Source organism: Salvelinus fontinalis, chromosome 28 (genome assembly GCF_029448725.1).
Source record: "Salvelinus fontinalis isolate EN_2023a chromosome 28, ASM2944872v1, whole genome shotgun sequence".
NCBI classification, from domain to species: Eukaryota; Metazoa; Chordata; class Actinopteri; order Salmoniformes; family Salmonidae; genus Salvelinus; species Salvelinus fontinalis.
In genome coordinates, this window is record NC_074692.1 from 15,038,673 (window position 1) to 15,060,209 (window position 21,537).

Consider the following 21,537-nt stretch of genomic DNA (forward strand, 5'->3'; position numbering starts at 1 on the left):
GATAGTTTGTAGCAGTCTTTTGAGACAAGTTCCTATTGGAAAGTCACATTGGGTAATTATATTTTGTACACTGAGTTCTGTCTCTGATCAATTTATTTTTTCAATTAGACATATTTCCTCATCTTCACTCTAATCTTCATAATTGGCAGGCTCTTCAATACTCAGCTCTTCGCATCTAAATGCATTTCCATGCAGACATCCATGAGAAGCTTACTTCACTGTCCAATGGTTTTTACATGTTGTCTGTTTAGGATAATCCAGGATTTGGATTAATTACAAATCTGCAAACATCCCAATTAATTTAGTTGCATTTGTCAGAGGACTCAGGCAACAAATATAACTATTAATATAATCTCGTCAGATGACAGTCTAGCACGTCATTTTTGTAGGCAAGTCAGTTAAGAACAAATTCTTACTTACAATAATAATTGTAAACCCTAACGACGCTGGGACAATTGTGTGCCGCCCTATTGGACTCCCAATCACGGCCGGATGTGATACAGCCTGGAATCGAACCAGGGTCTGTAGTGACACCTCTAGCACTGAGATGAGGTGCCTTAGACCACTGCACCACTTGGGAGCCCATGTAATGGCATCTTGCAAGCTGTTCCTCTTATTTATATAAAAGCAAATGCCTGAAATGGGCCCTGAAGTCTTATAGCCTTGTCTGGCCCTGTGGATAAACCATGCTTTCTTTAAGGGTTGATAGTTTGATATTTAGCATGCCACAACAGAATGAATTACCTAGATTGGTCATACTTTATGCAATGACTGTAGGGGTCTTATGAGCCATATATAGATACGCTATTACTTTTGGCTTTACTAGTTTCTGTAATGCATTCTGATCATGACTGAATGTAAAAGTCAAATAAATGTAAATTATATTATATTATTATATATATATATATATATATATGGCGAAAGATTGTTAGTAGTAATGTACAAATTAATAATAAGAACAGAAATTTCAATTTTTAAAGCAAAACGTTTATTCATGTTTGAAATTACACAGAACTACCACAAGGAAGACTTTTCAGTCCAGGGTGTAGTCGGGTTAGAAAGAAACACTAAACATTTTTAATACGTTAGAATCACTGCCACAAATCATTTTCCATGACTTTATCAGTTTCAGAATCACATACAATACAAAAAAGAGAAAGAAAGTTTGAACCCTGTCAAACAGAGCTTGAAATGTACAGTTCTGAAAACTGAAACCTCTATGTATTACAGTTTTTATAATGATTTTTTGTGTGAATTAGTAACAAGATGAGCAACATTCAAAATGTTCTTCAGTATTTACAACAGTTTTACTGTTTGGTGTTAATTTATGACCAACATTCTCCTAGCCCCTCCCTCAAAATACACCAATTAACAATTTTGCACCTCTCCCTCTTATTTTTAAAAATGACTTTTTTTCTCTCATTATTCTTAGTATTAATATTATTGTTAACATCATACATTTTCTTGTTTTTGTCTTTTTGAAGTTGCAATAAAGCAACATTCTTTTCTTAAGATTAAAATATACATTAGATTACATGAACAAAAACAAAGAGTTTATTACAAGATGTAATCAAAACCACTAAATAAAAATGTTAAATAAAAAGACAAAAACTATGGTGGTGATATTGTTTAGAGGTAGTAAGTGAGCACTCTAAGCTATAGAAATGTTGAAAATCTATTGGTTTCTATGAGTTTGAATGAGGTAATAAAGCTGTGTATTGATTGGTGGGATGTATAAATACTCTTAAGCTATATTATATACAACATATTTTGTGTGACTGGTATCTTGTCACATGCCAAAAGGAAGTGCTATAACTGGTTGGATTTACTGTTAGACCCATGACTATTTCAACCAATAGCCCAAAATAACATATTTGAATATCACATGACTTTCACCTCACACAGAATGTTAACCTATATAAAGTTGTCATTTTCTATGCTTGAAGATTTTGTCCCAAAATACAGTGTTATCCCATTAGTCTTGTCAACGAAAGGACTGCATGTCAACCTGGTGGTTGTAAGGCAAAACTAATATTGAAAGCAACTCTTCCAAGCTGCAAGTGAATTTACAACAATAGCATTTCTTATTTGCTCCACTCCTTGCGTTCAGTGATGGAACTGCTACTTTGTTAGTCAATATACAGTAGGTAAGATACCAAGGGAATTAGCTGATCTAAAACAAAACACAAATGATATGAAAAAGATATATATTGCATTTTAAAACCAAAACATTTTAGAATGCATATGACAACACCAAATGCCATCCACCGAGGAATAAATTCAGCTTGGGGAACATCACTTCTTAAATCAATTGTCAATTGAAATGAATGTTGCGCAATAAACATCTGGGCCTTGTTTGATTGGTACATGTATGTGCTTACCCCTTCAAATGACAGACATAAAATAGAGAAATGGTGAAATATAATCATGAGACTGATGGAGTTTGAGCGAAGACTTCACTGAACTACCAAGAAAACATCAGGTGTCCATATTGTAGAACATCATTGTGAGGGGGGTTGAGGACTCTGGTAGATGTAGCAGACAATTAGTTCTGAAAAAAAGTTTTGTTTATCCTCTCTGGTTGGTCAGTCAGTGAAAGTTCCCGCTCTACAGCTTGGGGATCAGATGCATCGATAACAGATCAATTCGAGGTATCAGAGTGCACACTTCCAGGTCCTTCTGTCGGGGAGATTACAGAAGATGGAGTCATTGCATCGTGCCATCCCCCATTAGCCTAGGAAAGAAGCAGAAGAGAAGGGATCAAAATGAAATACTACAAATAAAAGAAGTCCATGTTAACAACATAATGCTTCGTAAGGAACCTATATTTGTAATCAAGACCAGTTATTAAATGTTTTCATGTGAGGGAGAATAAGATGACTCTGTACAATAAAATATATTTAGTAATACAGATAACCAAAATACAGGTAAAAGAGTCATTCTTATTGTGTAGAGTATGTTTGTGTACATATGCTCATTTACTAATTAATAAATAAAAAGAGGTATCTCCTTTGATATACAGTAGTATGCAGTACAACTGGAAAGCCAATGGCCATTCTCTGCATTATACTAGCATCAGCCATAAGACTCCTAGAAACAAATGTGCCTTATGCCTCAGCCAATGGGCGCGATCCCTGAAATCAATGTCTAATCAGATTTCAGCAGTGGCAGACAGCTTGTCGCTACATATTCTTATGTCAGTCAGGAAGAAGGAAGGCTGGGGGTGGGTGAGGTGGGGAATGCTGAGTGGAAGTGACGGGGCAGGGCCTTTCCCAGAGAGCCAGTCTGAGCCAGCTTGACTCCGCTTGGCTCGCGGCAGGGACTAGCCTTTGCTGGATCTCCTTCCTCACCATCAACAAAACAAAAGGTTAGCGTATGCTAATTAATCTATGATGCACTTCATTATCAAAAAAATCCATCTGCATTACTGTACATTGGGGGCTCTAGCACTCGTGGTTCATTGGTGGAATTAGTATTTTGATGATTTAGATCGCCTGGAATAGGTCAATAAATAGCTTTATCTGGTCTGCTTTGTCACAATGTCGGTACTGCATTGAAATAAGAGTATTGCTGTATGAGAAGGCCTCTCCATCTCTTTAAACGAATTATCCAAATGTTTTTGTTGTTGCCTGGATGTTTCTCCTCTTTTCACGTGCTATTATTGGATGTGCTGACATGTCAGTAATGTTGTATTTCCAAGTATGTTTGTGTGGTGATTAATTGAGCTCTGGCCTAAACAGTGAAGGAAAGTGAGAGACACTTGAGTTGAGCCTGCTAGAGGTTGACACTTCTGCTAAAAGGTGTTCAACAAAACCAAAATGACACCAAACGCTTTCCGAGAACACTGATGACGGCCTGTGTTATCGTGTGTGTGCTTGTTTACATGGTACCCCCCAAAAAAGATAATATACTTCCAAATATGTATCCCACTTTGTGAATGTCAAGTGATAGTCAAGTATGGAAAATAAAACATCTAAGCGGTTCATTGACAAAGGTTGGCAATGTCGAAAGTATTAGGTTCACCTCTTTGCAATACTGAAAATGTATAACTTTTATATGACTCTAGCAAAATTTACATATTAGCTCATGATATTAAAATGCCTCTCAATAACAATAGCTGTCATGTTGGGAAGCTTAAAATAACCAAGCCTTCACATCACTACTGTCCCAACCATGGCAACATGAAGACAACAAATGGTAATAGTTTCTCTCTGATATTGCAAAGGGAAATATGTCAGTAACCATTTCTCTCTCTCCCTCTGCCTCTATCCTTTCTCATCAAACAAATTCATCTTTACTCTGATGGCTTCAGATTATGCACTGTGTTACAAAAAAAACACCATATCAGCCCTCATCAACGAAGATGGGATTCACGTCTGGAAAAGGCTGCAGGCGATCTCACGTTCATATTTTATCATGGTGATAAGGATATGGCAAAGTCTCTGAAGCATTTCAAAACAGCTAAACTAAACATAGAATACAACTAAAAGCCTACTTATGTCATTTTGCTTTCAGTCACATAAGGTATTACAAGATGTTTATAAAATCAAAAACGGGGGGATTTTAAATTAAATGTATTTTTATTCTACCTGCACTATGATCTAGGTGTGTTTTATTAAACTCTGCTTTTATCCTCCTGCAATGAAAATGTGCCAACTTTTCTACAATCTCTAATCTCCAGTGTCATGTTTGCTCTATCCTTTAAGAAGCTCAATCACTTGCTGTGGCAGTGCTGAATGGAATTTCTCACTTCCCTGGCTCCCAGCTGCTACTATCTATTCTCCTGACATCCTAGATTTCCATTAAACCTTTTAAGTAACATTCAAAACTTTTTTCTAAGAAAAGTAAATGTATAACGGGTCAAGAAATAAAATCAATTAGTGCAATTAATTTGTCTAAGATGGCACTTTTATCAGACAGTTGGCAGCAATGCGGGGTGTTCTTTATCTGAGCTAAGACTACTACCATTATGTGTATAATGTTTACAGTAGAATGGATCCAGTTTGGACAAGGTCTGCTCAAGGTAATGAAAAATAACCACTGTCTCCAGAATGGTACCTACAGGAAGAGGAAACCGAGATCACTTACATTCAAGCCATTTGGGCTGTACATAGTGTTCCCCCCCAGAGCTTCACTGTATCCTGCCGTCTGACTGATAACATGGCGCAGGGTATCCACCTGTGGGGAGAGAGAGGGTGGGCATGGCTGTCAACTCACTGTGGCATGGGGGTTTACATGAACACACATGCTCAATGCCACATTTCAAAACATACAGGACTTACTCCATGTGGAAAGGGACTATGAGACACAGACAACACATTATGGTGGGTGTTTGCATTATCCAATGTATGTAGAGTATATCCACTGTCATCTAAATGTCTACTCTACCTATGGCTATGTGGAAAGTTATTGCGGAAAATGTCTAAATTCTAACATTGAGACATACCATTGGGAAAAGCACGGCCACACTATACACATAAAGTATTCAAACATACAACAATGTGTTTTGAAAACAAAACCATATGCACAAACAAATAGAGGGGAGGAATACATCCGAATGGACATAATGACGAGGACATGTTGGCTGTAACATATGGACAATACAGTTGTATTGTACGGACATTATTCATATGTTCTTTAAAGTGTTAAAGCCATAAGTCTCTAGTTCTAAGGGGTTCATCTGACATGCGTATGATTATGCTCCTCTATGTGTCTCTGAACCTGAAGAAATAACATAATGGATGACAACAACAATATGCAACACAACCAAAATGAGACAAAGACAGGAAAGGATACAAGAGAGGAATGTAGGGGACCATAAAACCCAACACCAACCCAAGAGCTCAAGTCAAAGCCAAATGCATTCACAAAATGGAAACTTCAATCGAGTCTGTTACAGAGATTAAATAAATCCATTTTCTGGAGGCTTTTATAAATAATTGTTGATAGCAATGGGGTGGGATATTTTTAGGTAGGCCAGAATATTCCATCCAAAGCGAATTAGAGTCAGTAAAAAAGAAAATGGAGCTCACAGTGTGGCTCACTTTTGCAGTGGAGACCTGACTGTGGGAATTTGAGCTGGCCCAATGTGGGCAGCATATCTTAGTTACTGTACTTCAGACTGCACTGTGGATGGCTCAGCACACAGGCAAAACTGGGACGGCTCTGTGCATTTGCACACAGGACCTGTCCCTGTTTTTGGCTCCTACCTGTGACTGCACATTGACTCCGACTTGTGCCCCTTGGTAAGAATCCCCATTCAGAGACTGCATGCTCAAGAACATGTCCCCAGAGTTTGGGAGGTTAAAAGAACCTGAAGAACCTGGAAAGGGAAGATGTAAGTAGCTGAATAACTATATAGAGGGCTACGAGGGAAGAGTACACACTAACTTAACACACACAAGCGCACAGAGAGACACAAACGCAGATACAATCTACTGTACATAGGAACACAACGCCCACTACTACACTCAGTTACTAGATTCCCAGAAAGTAAGCAACTACAAAAGGAAAGGACGGAAAGCAAGGAAATACAAGATAGAGGAGAGGATTATGGTCATGTCAGAACTCTGAGAGGCTATACAGATTTTCCCCAAAAAGGAAGCAAAACAAACTGAATAAAAATCACATGACACAAACAGAGATTCAATATGTGGCTGGTGGCTTTAAGCTCCCAATTTGTTCCACATCCCTTAATCCTTATCTACTGTTAGTGGGGAAATATCATATACCAATGACAAGGACAGTAAGAAGCTTATGAAAAGAGCAGTACCAGTAAACATGTTGGTTAAAAGAGTGTTTTTGCTCTCTGCAGAGTCCAGCTGAAATTCTTCATCTTTCATCTGGAATCCTGGGTGCAAGAAAAAGGGGACCACTTCAAATAGCTATCGCTTACCAGATCACATCCCTTTGTCAGGTCAGCCAAGTCCAAAATCACAGTCATTCTCCTGGACTATATATACATTGTGTTGGATGTCTTTGTATTGTCATTTGTGAGTCCTATTCATTAATAATTGTGTGCATTGTTGTTGTTATTTCACATTGGTAACCTATACAGTCTACTCTAACTGCTCCCAGCTATTATTTTCAATCTCTCTTAGAATAAAATGCACTACCATACAGTGGAGCTACAGTTTGACAAATTAGAGGGGGGTTTGAGGAAAAGTCAAGGGAAAACAAAACCTCAGTGACATCATTTTGAATTGTCTTTTTGCCAGAAATACATCTGTTCTCGGTTCACAAACCAAGAACGCACTCTTTATGCATGAGTTTGCTTGTCTTATTTGGCATCGACTGTCTCAAAGACAGGAGACTCTGTGATCCCCAGGCTGGGAGCAGTGCCTGTCACTCCTGCCTGTGTGAATGGTGCGTGACTGGGGGTGAGGCATGGGGGGGCTGGGGGCTGAGGGCTGGGGGTGGATGGCAGAGTTAGGGCCTGCACAGGGGTGCCTACCGGAGTTGGGTGTGGTAGGGGAGTTGGTCTGGCTGTTCTGCACTGCGGCGGCCACTGCATGCGCTGCTGTTACTGCAGTCTTAGCAGCGTACAGGTTAGCTTCTTCCTGGAACTTGCCTATGTTCTTCTTGTACCGGATTCTCTTGTTGCCGAACCAGTTGGATACCTGGGGGAGAGAGCAGAGGGAGAGCCGAGGTGTCAGACGTCAAGCAGCCAAGGCACTGTGCACTGAGCAGTGTGATTGTTTCAAGACGTTTGGGTCCATCAAGTACCCAATTCCCAGCCCCTGCAGTAATGTCCACTGGGTATGCAGGCTAATTAAGCAATAATCAGGAATCACTTGTGCGTTTTCATAAAAGTGAGCATGACATGCTCTCTGTTTGTCTCTTGACAAAACCAACACACCAGGGGTTGCTCGTCTCCCACAACACAAACTGAAAAGTTCTCCTGACTGTATTACATTGCCAGGCCTATTGCTAAGGAAACAAGTTCCGCCATTACACTCAAAGAAATGTATAGACTTGTTTGCTTCTGCCTTGGTAGTAGACCTTGCTTGTGTTTTTAACAGATACACAGTTTAATATTAATGAAGGATATTGTGTACTACACCAGTGCAGAGCATCAAACCCATGGCTGGCCACTGCACATTCTGTCAGCCGGGCTGCATAACACAGGACACAGGCATTGTGGTGCTATGGTGATGTCAAAGAGTAACAGTGAGACCTAAAGTGCCTTCACAAACTATTTACACCCCTTGACTTTTCCCACATTTTGTTGTGTTACAGCCTGAATTTTAAATGTATTAAATTGAGATTGTGTCACTGGCCTACACACAATCCCCCATAATGTCAAAGTGGTATTATGTTTTCAGAAATGTTTGCAAATTAAGAAAAAATGAAAAGATGAAATAGGTTGAATACTTATTGACTCAAGACATTTGTTATGGCAAGCCTCAAGTTCAGGTGTAAAAATGTGCTTAACAAGTCACATAATTAGTAGCAATAATAGTGGTTAACATGATTTTTGAACAACTACCTCATCTCTGTACAACACACATACCATTATTTGTAAGGTCCCTCAGTCGAGCAGTGAATTTTAAACACACATTTAACCACAAAGACCAGGGAGGTTTTCCAATACCTCGCAAAAATCAGACTTTGAATATCCCTTTGAGCATGGTTAAGTTATTAATTACACTTTGGATGGTGCGTCATTACTTTCCTAACTCAGTTGCCGGAAAGGAAGGAAACCACTCTGGGATTTCACCAGGAGGTCAATGGTGACTTTAAAACAGTTACAGAGTTCAATGGCTGTGATAGGAAAAAACTGAGGATGGATCAACAACAATTGTAGTTACTCCACAATACTAACCTAAATGACAGAGTGAAAAGGAGGAAGCCTTTACCGAATAAAAACTATTCTAAAACATGCATCCTGTTTGCAATAAGGCACTAAAGTAAAACTGCAAAAAATGTGGCAAAGAAATTCAATGTATGTCCTGAATGCAAAGCATTATGTTTGGGGCAAATCCAACACCGCACATCACTGAGTACCACTCCATATTTTCAAGCATGGTGGTGGCTGCATCATGTTATGGATATGTTTGTCATCGGCAAAGACTAGGGAGTTTCTTAGGATAAAAATAAATGGAATGGAGCTAAGCACAGGCAAAGTCTTAGAGGAAAACATGGTTCAGTCTGCTTTCCAACTGACACTGGGAGACCAATTCACCTTTCAGCAGGGCAATAACCTAAAACACAAAGCCAAATATACACTGGAGTTGCTTATCAAGATGACATTGAATGTTTCTGAGTGGCCTAGTTACAGTTTTTATTTAAATTGGCTTGAAAATCTATGGCAAGACTTGAAAATGGCTGTCTAGTAATTATCAACAACCAACTTGACAGAACTTGAAGAAATAATAATGTGCAAATATTGTACAATCCAGGTGTGCAAAGCTCTTAGACTTACTCAGAAAGACTCACAGCTGTAAGCGCTGCCAAAGGTGATTCTAACATGTATTGACTCAGGGGTCTTAATACTTATGTAAATGAGATACAGTATGTCTATATTTCATTTTCAGTAAATGAGCAAACATTTCTAAAAACATGTTTTCATTTTGTCATTATGCGGTATTATGTTGTAGATGGGTGAGACATAGTTATGAATTCAGGCTGTAACACAACAAAAAGTGGAATAAGTCAAGGGGTTTATGAGGAGCTGTTGCATCCATATGAAATACAATCTCAGGACAATGTCTGCTGTGTCTCTTCAAATTGAAACCTGAAACCTCACTTTAACAATACTAGTAAATGCTAACATTAAAAACTGTATAGGGTTCAGCTTCTATATTTCTAAAGTGCAGTTTATATATTTACATTTCTACATTTCAATATTTATAATATATCACTATGACTACTACTTCAGTATTACCGCACGGTGATAGAAATAAAACTGTCTCTCATAGTAGAAAGAAAGATTGACATTTTCTTTGCATGGGGTAAAAACCAGTGTGTGAATGCTGGCTCTGCAATAATAGTGGAATAATAATGAGATTAGGTTTGTGTTTTAATAGTCCTATAAATTAGAGTGGCCTGTCGCCGTGCTATGGCTCCCCTCTCAGCTCCTACAGCCTGCTGCCGGACCAGCCAAAGAGCATCTGCCCCTAATGAAGCTTTATTTAATTTCCACCCCTGCGCTTACATTTTAATATCTCCAGCAGCCCGCCAATACTGCAGCAAGCGCAAACTGACTGGATTTGCATGACATCAGATCGTTTCTATCCTGCATGTCTCTGTGCTTCTAAATCTTTAATATCTAGGCAATTAAAATTAATGACCATTCAGGCGAAGCCACTGTTGGCATGGTTTCCTTGACATCAATTGTTTGATGGGTTTACCTAGAGGTTAAACTAACAAGCAAGGTTTAATTGGATGCAATGAAAGCCCTAGCCATCATCCTTTTTACTTAACCTGCTTACAGTGGTTTTTAAGGGCAGGCAGGATGCAGGCAGTCTCACCCTTTGAGCCAGATCCCCAACAGCATTGCAGACCATAGAAAACCTCTCTCTGAGTGGTATCATTACTGGGATATTACTGTATATATTTAACAGGAAACAAAAACACATTACCCTGCTTTGAGAAATCACTTTAAGGCAAATGCAATGACATTGTTATATTTTAGTAAATGCAGAACTAAATTAAGTATACAATTATCATTATTACAGTTAATTTAAAAAAATGCATATAATAACAGTGATGATTCTGCGGTATAGTACTTGGGCTAACATTTAAGAGAGAAAAAACAAAGCATAGGTAAAAACAAGCATCCAGCCATCTCTCTAAAGCCTCTGGCCTGTTTCATCTAATAGTAAAGGCCAAACTGAGCTGCCTGTCTGTGTGTGCTTCTGGGTAATGGCTGGAGCTGCCTTTAATCCATCCTTTATGAAAACACATGGTGGACCAAGGCTGATGCCGTATACCCGTCTGCTTCAATGGCATCTATGGGCCTCACAGCGCATCATAAAAAAGTCACTTATCAGCAGCGTTGTGTTAACACAAGGGCCACAACATAATGAAAACTACCTAGCCCACCACAGCCAGACACTTTATGCAGCCCATCTACATGGCATTATAGTGCATAATAAACACAATGATTATGACACTGAGAGGCCTTTGAACATTTTTATACCAGTAATGATCATCATTGTGACTATCACTGGTTTTGGTTATGCTATAGAAACAGTAGTTCTGTCAGAGATATTTGCTTCTGATTCTTGATAATAATTCACTATCTGGTATTCAACAGTGTTACATGAATGCTTGAAATAGAAAAGTATTGCAATCAATTCATCAAAAACAGAATTGCTTTGACAGGATGTATAATGGTGAAATGGTATTTAATATATCAGTATATCAGTTTGTGATGACCTGGTCAGTATTATTCTATTATTCAGGACAAGCTGTTATGACTGTATTTAACCACGGTTTGGTGTTGTTAGATTGCACAGCCTCAGCAGTGTTAGCATCACCTAGCTTGGGTACTAAGGGGCCACTTCCTCTGGTATACACACATTTTTCTCCTGCCCACTGAACTCTGGCTTTGGTGATTCACAGGTTGCGCTAAACATTGTGTAAATGCAGGCACCGTAAGGTAAGGACCAAAACCCAATCCACAGAACTAATTCCCTTTTATCTTGTGGCAGACCGTGCATTCAATTGACTTCCCTATGTTAGTGGGAGCCAGGTTGAAAGACTGAATTACCTGACCTCAGCAGCTGCATCAAAGGGAGCGATTGTATAATGGCCATGCAGACTCCTCGCAAGAACATGACACCGGGTTTGTTCTCAGCGACCCACTAGAGAGGGCATGTAACAGTAGTTAATAATCCACTAACATTTCTGTCCCATTCCGGGTCAATACACGGATCTCGTCATCGAAAGAGAATAAATGATCTTTCCCAGATCTCAATACAACTGGATTTATAAGGACTTCTTAGAGAACTCCTTAATGAAGCCTCACACTTGGGTCTTAATTATACAGACAAAGGTGGTTTCAGTGGCCGTGCTGCTACTAATATTATCAATAATAGAACAGAGGACATTAATACTTAACACATTAACCCAAGGCATCCCTCGCGCCCTCGCCTAAATTTATAACGACCTGAAATATTGATAAGTGTCGCTCAATTGAAGAGTGTGGGCTCTGAACTGGGCAACCACAGATTGCGGTGCTGAGTCGGCCATGTGTTCTGAGCTCTCTCGTTTGTCCGTCTGGAGGGCTGCCTGTCCCTGTTCGTGCCCTGGGAGCAGAGTGACCCCTCACAGCAGCACTGTCTGGAGAAGATATCAATTATGGCCCCAGACACATCCATAAACCAAGACACAAACCACTGCCGTCCAATCACATGCTTTCATTTAGGAGCCCAGTGTCACACATGCAAACTGACAGAGTGAAATAATACGACTGCATCCTGCATTTAGAGGGCCATTGCCTCATGAAGTGAGGTCAACTTTTAAACAACACCATTAGCTCCTTTCGCGTCACTGATGGTCGCTACAAACAAGCACATTTGGCCTCGGATGGTATAATCTGAGGATATGCTGTTTACTTCACCAGTAAATAAGTCATCCATGTCTTTTATTGGATGAGAAGTCCAATTCATGCTTGTAAGTGTTGGTGCACATGTTTTACAGATCTAAGTTAGGTTACTTTTATTCAAAATTATGTTCATGCAATGAAACTCACACTCCGTTCCTTCTCGTCAGAGAAGAATATAGGCATTGTATAATGTCCACCCAAACCTACTTAATCAATCCATAAATCAAAGCAGTACATTCCACCTAGACATCTGTGATAACCTTCAGGCTGATATTTAATGCTTATTGATTCACATAGTTCTACTACAGTCATTGAAGTTCACCATTCAATTTGAGGTTATTTGGAAATACCCAAACACTCATTCTCTGGAGTAACTTTCCTGACTTCACCAGGCTCTCCTCTTATGCTTGAGTATTTTAGGATGACAAACTCAAAGAGGACTTGGCGTAGTCTAACTCAAAAGTAGTCAGCAGGAGTGTCTGCAGTGGCCTAGGCTTGTCAAGGAGAACCCTGCTAATGGGGCTTGAGATGAGTTCAAGTGAATTTGTAAAAGACCTCTTATTTCTGCATAGACTGATTTGTCCTCCTGGGAACTCCTACAGTGTCCTGTTTAGTGAAGCACTCAGAACAAAGAATCGTTCCACTTGTGAGGGTCAATGTCCACTCCTTCAACTAACATGAAGCACACAGGTAGAAAGCAGAACATTAGACACACGCTGCATGTTTTAAAACCAAGAAGGACATAACTAACAAATGATCTACAACTAACAAAAAATGCATACAGTATAGAAAACAAATGATTTGTGTTATAGAAATAACAAAAAAGTGAAATGATATGACATGAGACATCAAAACAGACACAGTGTGGTGACATGGGTGTTATCTTGAAATGGTATTTAACAATCATAAAAAATGATTAAAAGTGATCTGAAAATACAAATGGAAATGTTGTATGATCCCTAGTCTTTGCATATGATTTGCTCACACACTGATGTGTGAGATTCAACAGCAAAATAACACGTTCTATGTATCACAGTGGAACTTGCTTGGTGCCAAACCTACAGTAAAGCTGTAAGCATGGTACGCCTACATTAAAATAGCATCGGATACATTTTTTTATGCCAGGATATCAGTCCATTTGTGTGAGGGAGGGGAGCTGTGTGCAGTGGTAGACTGTGAAGGTGCACATACAGAAACCAAGAAAATATACAAAGAATGAAAACAACAACAGTGGATCAGGAGAAGTCATGACATACCTGTGATACTGTGATGGTGCTTCCCACCCCCTGAAGGCAAAAAAGAATGGGCTTTTACAGTATCTGACTGCATGACTACACTCAATATACCCTTCCACACCCCCTCCCCACAGACAAGAGAGAACATTGCAAATCAGTGCTTCTTGTATAGGTTATTCTCAAATTGGAACAACCATGGATTAACATCTGAACTAGAATACAAAAATCAAAATGGTTCAAGTTGTAACAATAGTAGCAGAACAGAGTGCAGGAAGATAACAATACTAAATTGGTTTGGGTGTGGGGGCTGGGTGTGAGAGATTATATTGCCTTCAGGTTAACCCAATTATTAGGCTAAAGGTCAAGTGGGAAAGTCACATAAGTTGTCTGTAAAAACAAAATGTTTAGTGGGTGAAGCAGTGTCGTCTCCATGTACAAGCCACTGTGACCACACACGTACACCTTAAAAATCATATTTATTTACTGGATAACCTATACTGGTAGACATCCAGTCACCTGGACTGATCAGGCAGACAGAGAACACGCATGGCAGATGGGAATGAGAAAGAAAATGGCAGGAGACCCAGAGTGGACAGCTATTGAAAGTCGAACATACTGTAGGCCCAGAGTGGACAGCTATTGAAAGGCTAACATACTATAGGCCCAGAGTGGACAGCTATTGAAAGGCTAACATACTGTAGGTCCAGAGTGGACAGCTATTGAAAGGCTAACATACTATTGGCCCAGAGTGGACAGCTATTGAAAGGCTAACATACTGTAGGCCCAGAGTGGACAGCTATTGAAAGGCTAACATACTGTAGGCCCAGAGTGGACAGCTATTGAAAGGCTAACATACTATTGGCCCAGAGTGGACAGCTATTGAAAGGCTAACATACTGTAGGCCCAGAGTGGACAGCTATTGAAAGGCTAACATACTGTAGGCCCAGAGATGATATATAGGGGGGCGGCAGGTAGCCTAGTGGTTAGAGCGTTGGACTAGTAACCGAAAGGTTGCTAGATCGAATCCCCGAGCTGACAAGGTAAACATCTGTTTTTCTGCCCCTGAACAAAGCAGTTAACCCACTGTTCCTAGGCTGTCATTGTAAATAAGAATTTGTTCTTAACTGACTTGCCTAGTTAAATAAAGGTTCAATTACATCTAAAAAATATATATGGAGGATTAACAGGCCAAGAGTTGACAGCTATTGAAAGGCTAACATACTGTAGGCCCAGAGTTGACATATTTGGAGGATTAACAGGCCTAGAGTGGATCGCTATGGAGTGCTAACCCACTGTAGGCCACTATTGAGGACACTGACCTCCCCTCCCCATGGCCACTGCTGTGATAGGCTGAACACGCCCTAACTGAGGTGTCATTAGGCTCAATGTCAAGGTAAGATAAAGACATTGGGCTCTGATAGTGCGGCATAGCCGTCCTTCCAGGCTGGTCTGGTATTGCAGCCGGGGGCCTCATTTACTGCCTTTTCCCCCCTGATTACCCAACAGCCACTGCGTCTGAGACAAGGAATCTGCACCCACCTGGGATACTGTGATGCTGCACTTCTTGGCCAACTCCTCTTTGGCTTCTTCACTGGGATATGGGTTGCTGAGGTGCGAGTAGAAATACTCGTTTAAGATTTCCGTCGCCTGCTTGCTGAAGTTTCTTCTTTTCCGCCTGAAAAGTGAACAAAATGAGAGAAAGGCCAAGCTCATTAGCAAGACCAGTATTAACTCATCCATTTGGAACAGACAAATTGCACAATCAATCTCACACATAAATGGTGAAAATAATGAGGAATCTGGGTCTGAGACAGGCGTCAAGAGCGGAATATTGTGTCCTGCTTTCAGCACCATCCTCATCAACACACACCAAGTCATCCGGCGACCACTAGACCCACAAACACACACAACACAAACACGTACAGTACATTGCTTAATTTGGTCTGTTGGTCTCTGATCTCCAGTTCAAGCGTGTAATGTCTAGTGTTTAGTGCAGTGGATGGGTAGGCGTGGTGATGGAGAGCTAGGCCCAATTGCCCAGTCGGAGTGCATCTCGGTACATTATAGAAATCACAACATGCCCAGCTGAGCATTCTTCCTGAAGTGCCACAGCCCCAGGGAACTTCAGTGGGAACAAAGCAACTCTAACTAGATCCGGGTCCCCTTCTTCCCCCCAGGGCACTACTTACCATGTTATTGAGCATTAACTTATTTTGCCTTGTTTACTGCACTTCACGCGAGCAATAGGAAGCAAATGTGCTTCTGCTTGGTTTGCTTCAGCCCTAAACTTCCTCCCGCTCTCCTCAGAGCTCCACTCCACAAACTGTTTGTTATTACAGTAATCCAGAACACCTGCTCATGACCTCCACTCCACCAATTACATATGACTTTGTTCCTGCTTCATTTAATCTAAACTGCTTTCAGGTGCTAGCGGATGATTGTTTTGAGAAGACGGCTATAATACATAGCGAATGCACTTTATGGCAAGATCATCTGTGAATATTTGCAGTGTGCTGTTTGACGCTGTATGTTGTGGATTCGTTTTTTCTCAGATAGGAAGTGCATTTCTCTAATGTTGTTATTACGATCATATGTCTACATACAGTTCTGTCTCTGGGTACCTTCCGATGCTCCAGGCTAGAAACATTGGTTTTGTGCATCACAGTGAAACACACAGGAAAACACACACACACACATATATACACACTGACCTGGCATCAAGGAATCTGGAGCGCAGGATCATGACGGCCTCGCAGGTGCTCTGTTTGAGCTGCATCTGGATGGAGCTGAACTTGCGGTGGATGATGCCCACCATGCGCTCGATCTCTTTGGGAGAGATGGGTCGCGTGCGGGACTGCTCCCTCAGCAGGTTCATCACATGGGTGGTGAACTCGTTACACGCCTGCAGAGAAATCACAGAGCACAACCCAGCGCTGTTAGTGTCCTCCTGGCTGTATCTTCTGGCTAGGTACAACTCTCTCAGTCGCTGACCCGCCTCCCTTGGTTAAAAGCATCTTCACTGAACGTGCAATTGAAAAACACAGCCCTGTATTTATACTACTGCTGAGTGCTTCAATGACTTAATAGGTAAAGTCATCTATGAATGCAAATGCCGATTTGCAATTTGGCTTTGGCCCAGCACAGAGAGAATTTAACCAGCTTTTTGTTAAACCAGTAGTTCATACATGATTCATTAGAATAACTAATTTACGTTGTGCACACTTTAGCTCATTACTCTGAGTAGAATTCGTTAAGTATTTACATTTAGATAATTAAACAGGGAAACACCCCAAAGAAAGATGCCTTCACTCCAGGCAATGCTATGTGCCGTCTCCTCCTCTCTCAGAATGAGAGAGTACATTTGTGTAATGTACCTCGCCGCCTTGCTGAGGCAGTGTTCCAACCTTTCATTTTCTCCTATAATACTCCTCTGTTTTATTGCTGAAGCTCAACATGGCAGCCTAATGAGTTGATCATATTCTTATTTTACTGAGACGACTGCACCACTCCTCAGAATTTGTTAACGAACCACAAAATATATACATGTTTACAATATTACAAGGAGAATATTTTGTTCCCGGTTTTGTACTCATGGTGGTTAATATTACTGGCAATATTTCTAGAACATCAGGGCAAAGTGAGAATGAAAAACATCATGCAAGCCTATGAAGCTTAAAGGTGTGATGTGAAGGAGGTTAAAGGTGTGACTCACACCCACCTGTTCGTATTTCTCCAGCTCTGTGTGGTAGATCTGTCTGATCTGGGTGAGTTTGGATCTGTAGTCTGAGTGTTCGATGGAGTTGTCTGAGGCCCCGCCCGAGGCTGCAGCTGCAGCGGCAGCAGCGGCAGACCCGCCCCCTTTCTCTGGCCCTGACACGCCCTCCGCCAGCAGCATGTTGTCCAGGCGCATGAGCTGGGGGTCAGGAGGGTCCTCCTCCTGGGAACCACGGATGCTGAGGCCTGAGAGACGAGAGAGAGAGAGAGAGAGAGAGAGAGAGAGAGAGAGAGAGAGAGAGAGAGAGAGAGAGAGAGAGAGAGAGAGAGAGAGAGAGAGAGAGAGAGAGAGAGAGAGAGAGAGAGAGAGAGAGAGAGAGAGAGAGAGAGAGAGAGAGGAGAGAGAGAGAGAGAGAGAGAGAGAGAGAGAGAGAGAGAGAGAGAGAGAGAGAAGGGGGTGGGGGCTTTTTGATAAGTGGGCTGTTTGATAGGGACCTCCATGGTAACTGAAAAGTAATATCACTCCATTATTTGTTTAGTGTTCCTTTGAAACCAGAGGGTGAGTTTGATGGGCTCACCAAGAACCACACCTAGACACATATTCTCAAACAACTCCATGGCTGACTGGGTGATTTCCATTAGGGTGAAAAACACACAACAGCTCAAATTATGCAGCTAAAGTACCAGCCTCACAAGTATTGTCTTGTACAGAATCCTGAGCAGTGAGCCACTAAAATCCAAATTCACTGGATGTCGGAATTCTGGTACGTGCAAACATTGCAGGGGTAATTAACGCCATTACCTCAGCAGAATCGTGAAGCCGCAGTGTGAGACAGGTAGTCCCCTGTGGGCATGGATTGGGTACTTCCTGTGTATGGTCTGTATTCCTGTTGCCCAAACCTTCTTTAATCTGCACACTGTGCTGCTCACTGTGTGTACATGGTGCCTTACATGACAGCAACATGCAGAAACTGACAAAAGCTCAACTGCAAGGTAGCGCTTCTATTCTCCGAAAGGATGAATATATCTCAAGCATGTGTCTGCCATTTCGGCATAACGCAGAGCCTTAAATCACAATTATCACTTTGTTTTCTGAGATTAAACACATATTTTGCATTATTCCACTTCATTTACAATAATCTGCGAGAACTACTGTACTACTACACTATTTCACTTTTGCCCCTGCTAATTGTACACTTATTTACTGTGCAACTAAGAAACCTCAGGGCACACGCCCGTGCACGCAAACACCCACAAATCGTTGAGTGCTGACTTTTGCTGCTGTTTTCTTTTTCTTTTTTCTTTCTTTCTTATCTTTCAACAAATCCTGATTAGCCATCAGTCAGCATCGGAGCACACCTGCACGCATAGAGAATGTTGCCATGATGGCTGCAAAGAAAAAAGACTGCAGCAGGTCAGAATTACCAGCCAAATAGCCCTGTATTATTCAGTCCAATAAATGGATTAAAAAAACTGCACCCAATCTGCAGTAAACACTGAGTGCCCACTCAGACGTTATGATTACCAGAGTTGTCTCAATTCAATAATCTGCCTGCGATTCAGGGATTTCCAGCAGCTCATTAAGGCTTCATTAAGATATGGTGAGCCTCTGAATTCTAAATAAGAAGATTAGTGGTTCTATTGTGTGAGGCAGTAGCCTAGCAATCAGAGAGATCCTCTCAAATCAAATCAAATGTTATTTGTCACATACACAAGGTTAGCAGATGTTAATGCGAGTGTAGTGAAATGCATGTGCTTCTAGTTCCGACCATGCAGTAATATCTAACAAGTAATCTAACCTAAGAATTTCCCAACAACTACCTTATACACATCAAGATGGAAAGATGCAGTAGATGGTATAGAGTACAGTATATACATATGAGATGAGTAATGTAGTGTATGTTAACATTAGTGGCATTGTTTAAAGTGGCTAGTGATACATTTATTACATCAATTTTTCCATTATTAAAGTGGCTAGAGTTGAGTCAGTATGTTGGCAGCAGCCACTCAATGATAGTGATGGCTGTTTAACAGTCTGATGGCCTTGAGATAGAAGCTGTTTTTCAGTCTCTCGGTCCCAGCTTTGATGCACCTGTACTGACCTCGCCTTCTGGATGATAGTGAGGTGAACAGGCAGTGGCTCGGGTGGATGTTGTCCTTGATGATCATTTTGGCCTTCCTGTGACATCGGGTGGTGTAGGTGTCCTGGAGGTCAGGTAGTTTGCCCCTGGTGATGCGTTGTGCAGACCTCACTACCCTCTGGAGAGCCTTACGGTTGTGGGCGGAGCAGATGCCGTATCAGGCGGTGATACAGCCCGACAGGATGCTCTCGATTGTGAATCTGTAAAAGTTTGTGAGTGTTTTTGGTGACAAGCCAAATTTCTTCAGCCTCCTGAGATTGAAGAGGCGCTGCTGCGCTTTCTTCACCACGCTGTCTGTGTGGGTGGACTATTTCAGTTTGTCCGTGATGTGTACGCCAAGGAACTTAAAACTTTCCACCCTCTCCACTACTGTCCCGTCAATGTGGATAGGGGGCTGCTCCCTCTGCTGTTTCCTGAAGTCCACGATCATCTCCTTTGTTTTGTTGACATTGAGTGTGAGGTTATTTTCCTGACACCACACTCCGAGGGCCTTCACCTCCTCCCGGTAGGCCGTTTTGTCGTTGTTGGTAATCAAGCCTACCACTGTAGTGTTGTCTGCAAACTTGATGATTGAGTTGGAGGCGTGCATGGCCACACAGTCGTGGGTGAACAGAAAGTACAGGAGAGGGCTGAGAACACACCCAGTGTTGTGGATCAGCAGGGTTACCTACCCTCACCACCTGGAGGCGGCCCGTCAGGAAGTCCAGGACCCAGTTGCACAGGGCGGTGTCGAGACCCAGGTCTCGAGCTTAATGACGAGTTTGGAGGGTACTATGGTGTTAAATGCTGAGCTGTAATCGATGAACAGCATTCTTACATAGGTATTCCTCTTGTCCAGATGGGTTAGGGCAGTGTGCAGTGTGATTGTGATTGCGTCGTCTGTAGACCTATTGGGGCGGTAAGCAAATTGGAGTGGGTCTAGGGTGTCAGGTAGGGTGGAGGTGATATGGTCCTTGACTAGTCTCTCAAAGCACTTCATGATGATGGAAGTGAGTGCTATGGGGCGGTAGTCATTTAGCTCAGTTACCTTAGCTTTCTTGGGAACAGGAACAATGGTGTCCCTCTTGAAGCATGTGGGAACAGCAGAATGGGATAAGGATTGATTGAATATGTCCGTAAACACACCAGCCAGCTGGTCTGCGCATGCTCTGAGGACGCGGCCGGGGATGCCATCTGGGCCTGCAGCCTTGCAAGAGTTAACACGTTTAAATGTTTTACTCACGTTGGCTGCAGTGAAGGAGAGCCTGCAGGTTTTGGTAGCGGGCCGTGTCAGTGGCACTGTATTGTCCTCAAAGCGAGCAAAGAAGTTGTTTAGTCTGTCTGGGAGCAAGACATTGTGGTCCGCGATGGGGCTGGTTTTTCTTTTGTAGTCTGTGATTGACTGTAGACCCTGTCACATACCTCTCATGTCTGTGCCGTTGAATTGCGACTCCACTTTGTCTCTATACTGATGCTTAGCTTGTTTGATTGCCTTGTGGAGGGAATAGCTACACTGTTTGTATTCGGTCATGTTTCCGGTCACCTTGCCCTGATTAAAAGCAGTGGTTTGCGCTTTCAGTTTTGCGCAAATGCTGCCATCAATCCACGGTTTCCGGTTGGGGAATGTTTTAATAGACACTGTGGGTACAACATCACCGATGCACTTGCTAATAAACTCGCTCACTGAATCAGCGTATTCATCAATGTTGTTGTCCGCCGCTATGCGGAACATATCCCAGTCCACGTGATCGAAGCAATCTTGAAGCGTGGAATCAGATTGGTCGGACCAGCGTTGAACAGACCTGAGTGTGAGTGCTTCCTGTTTAAGTTTCAGTCTATAGGCTGCGAGCAACAAAATGGAGTCGTGGTCAGCTTTTCCGAAAGGAGGGCGGGGGAGGGCCTTATATGTGTCGCA

The 21,537-nt window shown here is 41.7% G+C and overlaps 1 protein-coding gene across 13 annotated transcripts in view; it reads right to left on the reverse strand.

Moving 5' to 3' along the window:
• Positions 1-965: 965 nt before the first annotated feature.
• LOC129826244 (pre-B-cell leukemia transcription factor 3-like) overlaps positions 966-21,537 on the reverse strand; it is a 77,644-nt gene continuing 57,072 nt past the window's right edge. For 3 of the 13 annotated variants that reach the window (XM_055886749.1, XM_055886751.1, XM_055886748.1), the window contains 9 exons: positions 17,507-17,748; positions 16,500-16,690; positions 15,328-15,463; positions 13,810-13,839; positions 7,454-7,619; positions 6,773-6,850; positions 6,210-6,322; positions 5,089-5,178; positions 966-2,734 (listed from right to left, as the gene is read on the reverse strand). In XM_055886749.1, coding sequence (XP_055742724.1) covers positions 2,642-2,734; positions 5,089-5,178; positions 6,210-6,322; positions 6,773-6,850; positions 7,454-7,619; positions 13,810-13,839; positions 15,328-15,463; positions 16,500-16,690; positions 17,507-17,748 — 1,139 coding nt within the window. In that variant the 3' untranslated portion in view covers positions 966-2,641. The remainder of the gene's footprint in view (positions 2,735-5,088; positions 5,179-6,209; positions 6,323-6,772; positions 6,851-7,453; positions 7,620-13,809; positions 13,840-15,327; positions 15,464-16,499; positions 16,691-17,506; positions 17,749-21,537) is intronic. The other 10 variants (XM_055886753.1, XM_055886752.1, XM_055886757.1 and 7 more) reach the window with 8 other exon arrangements.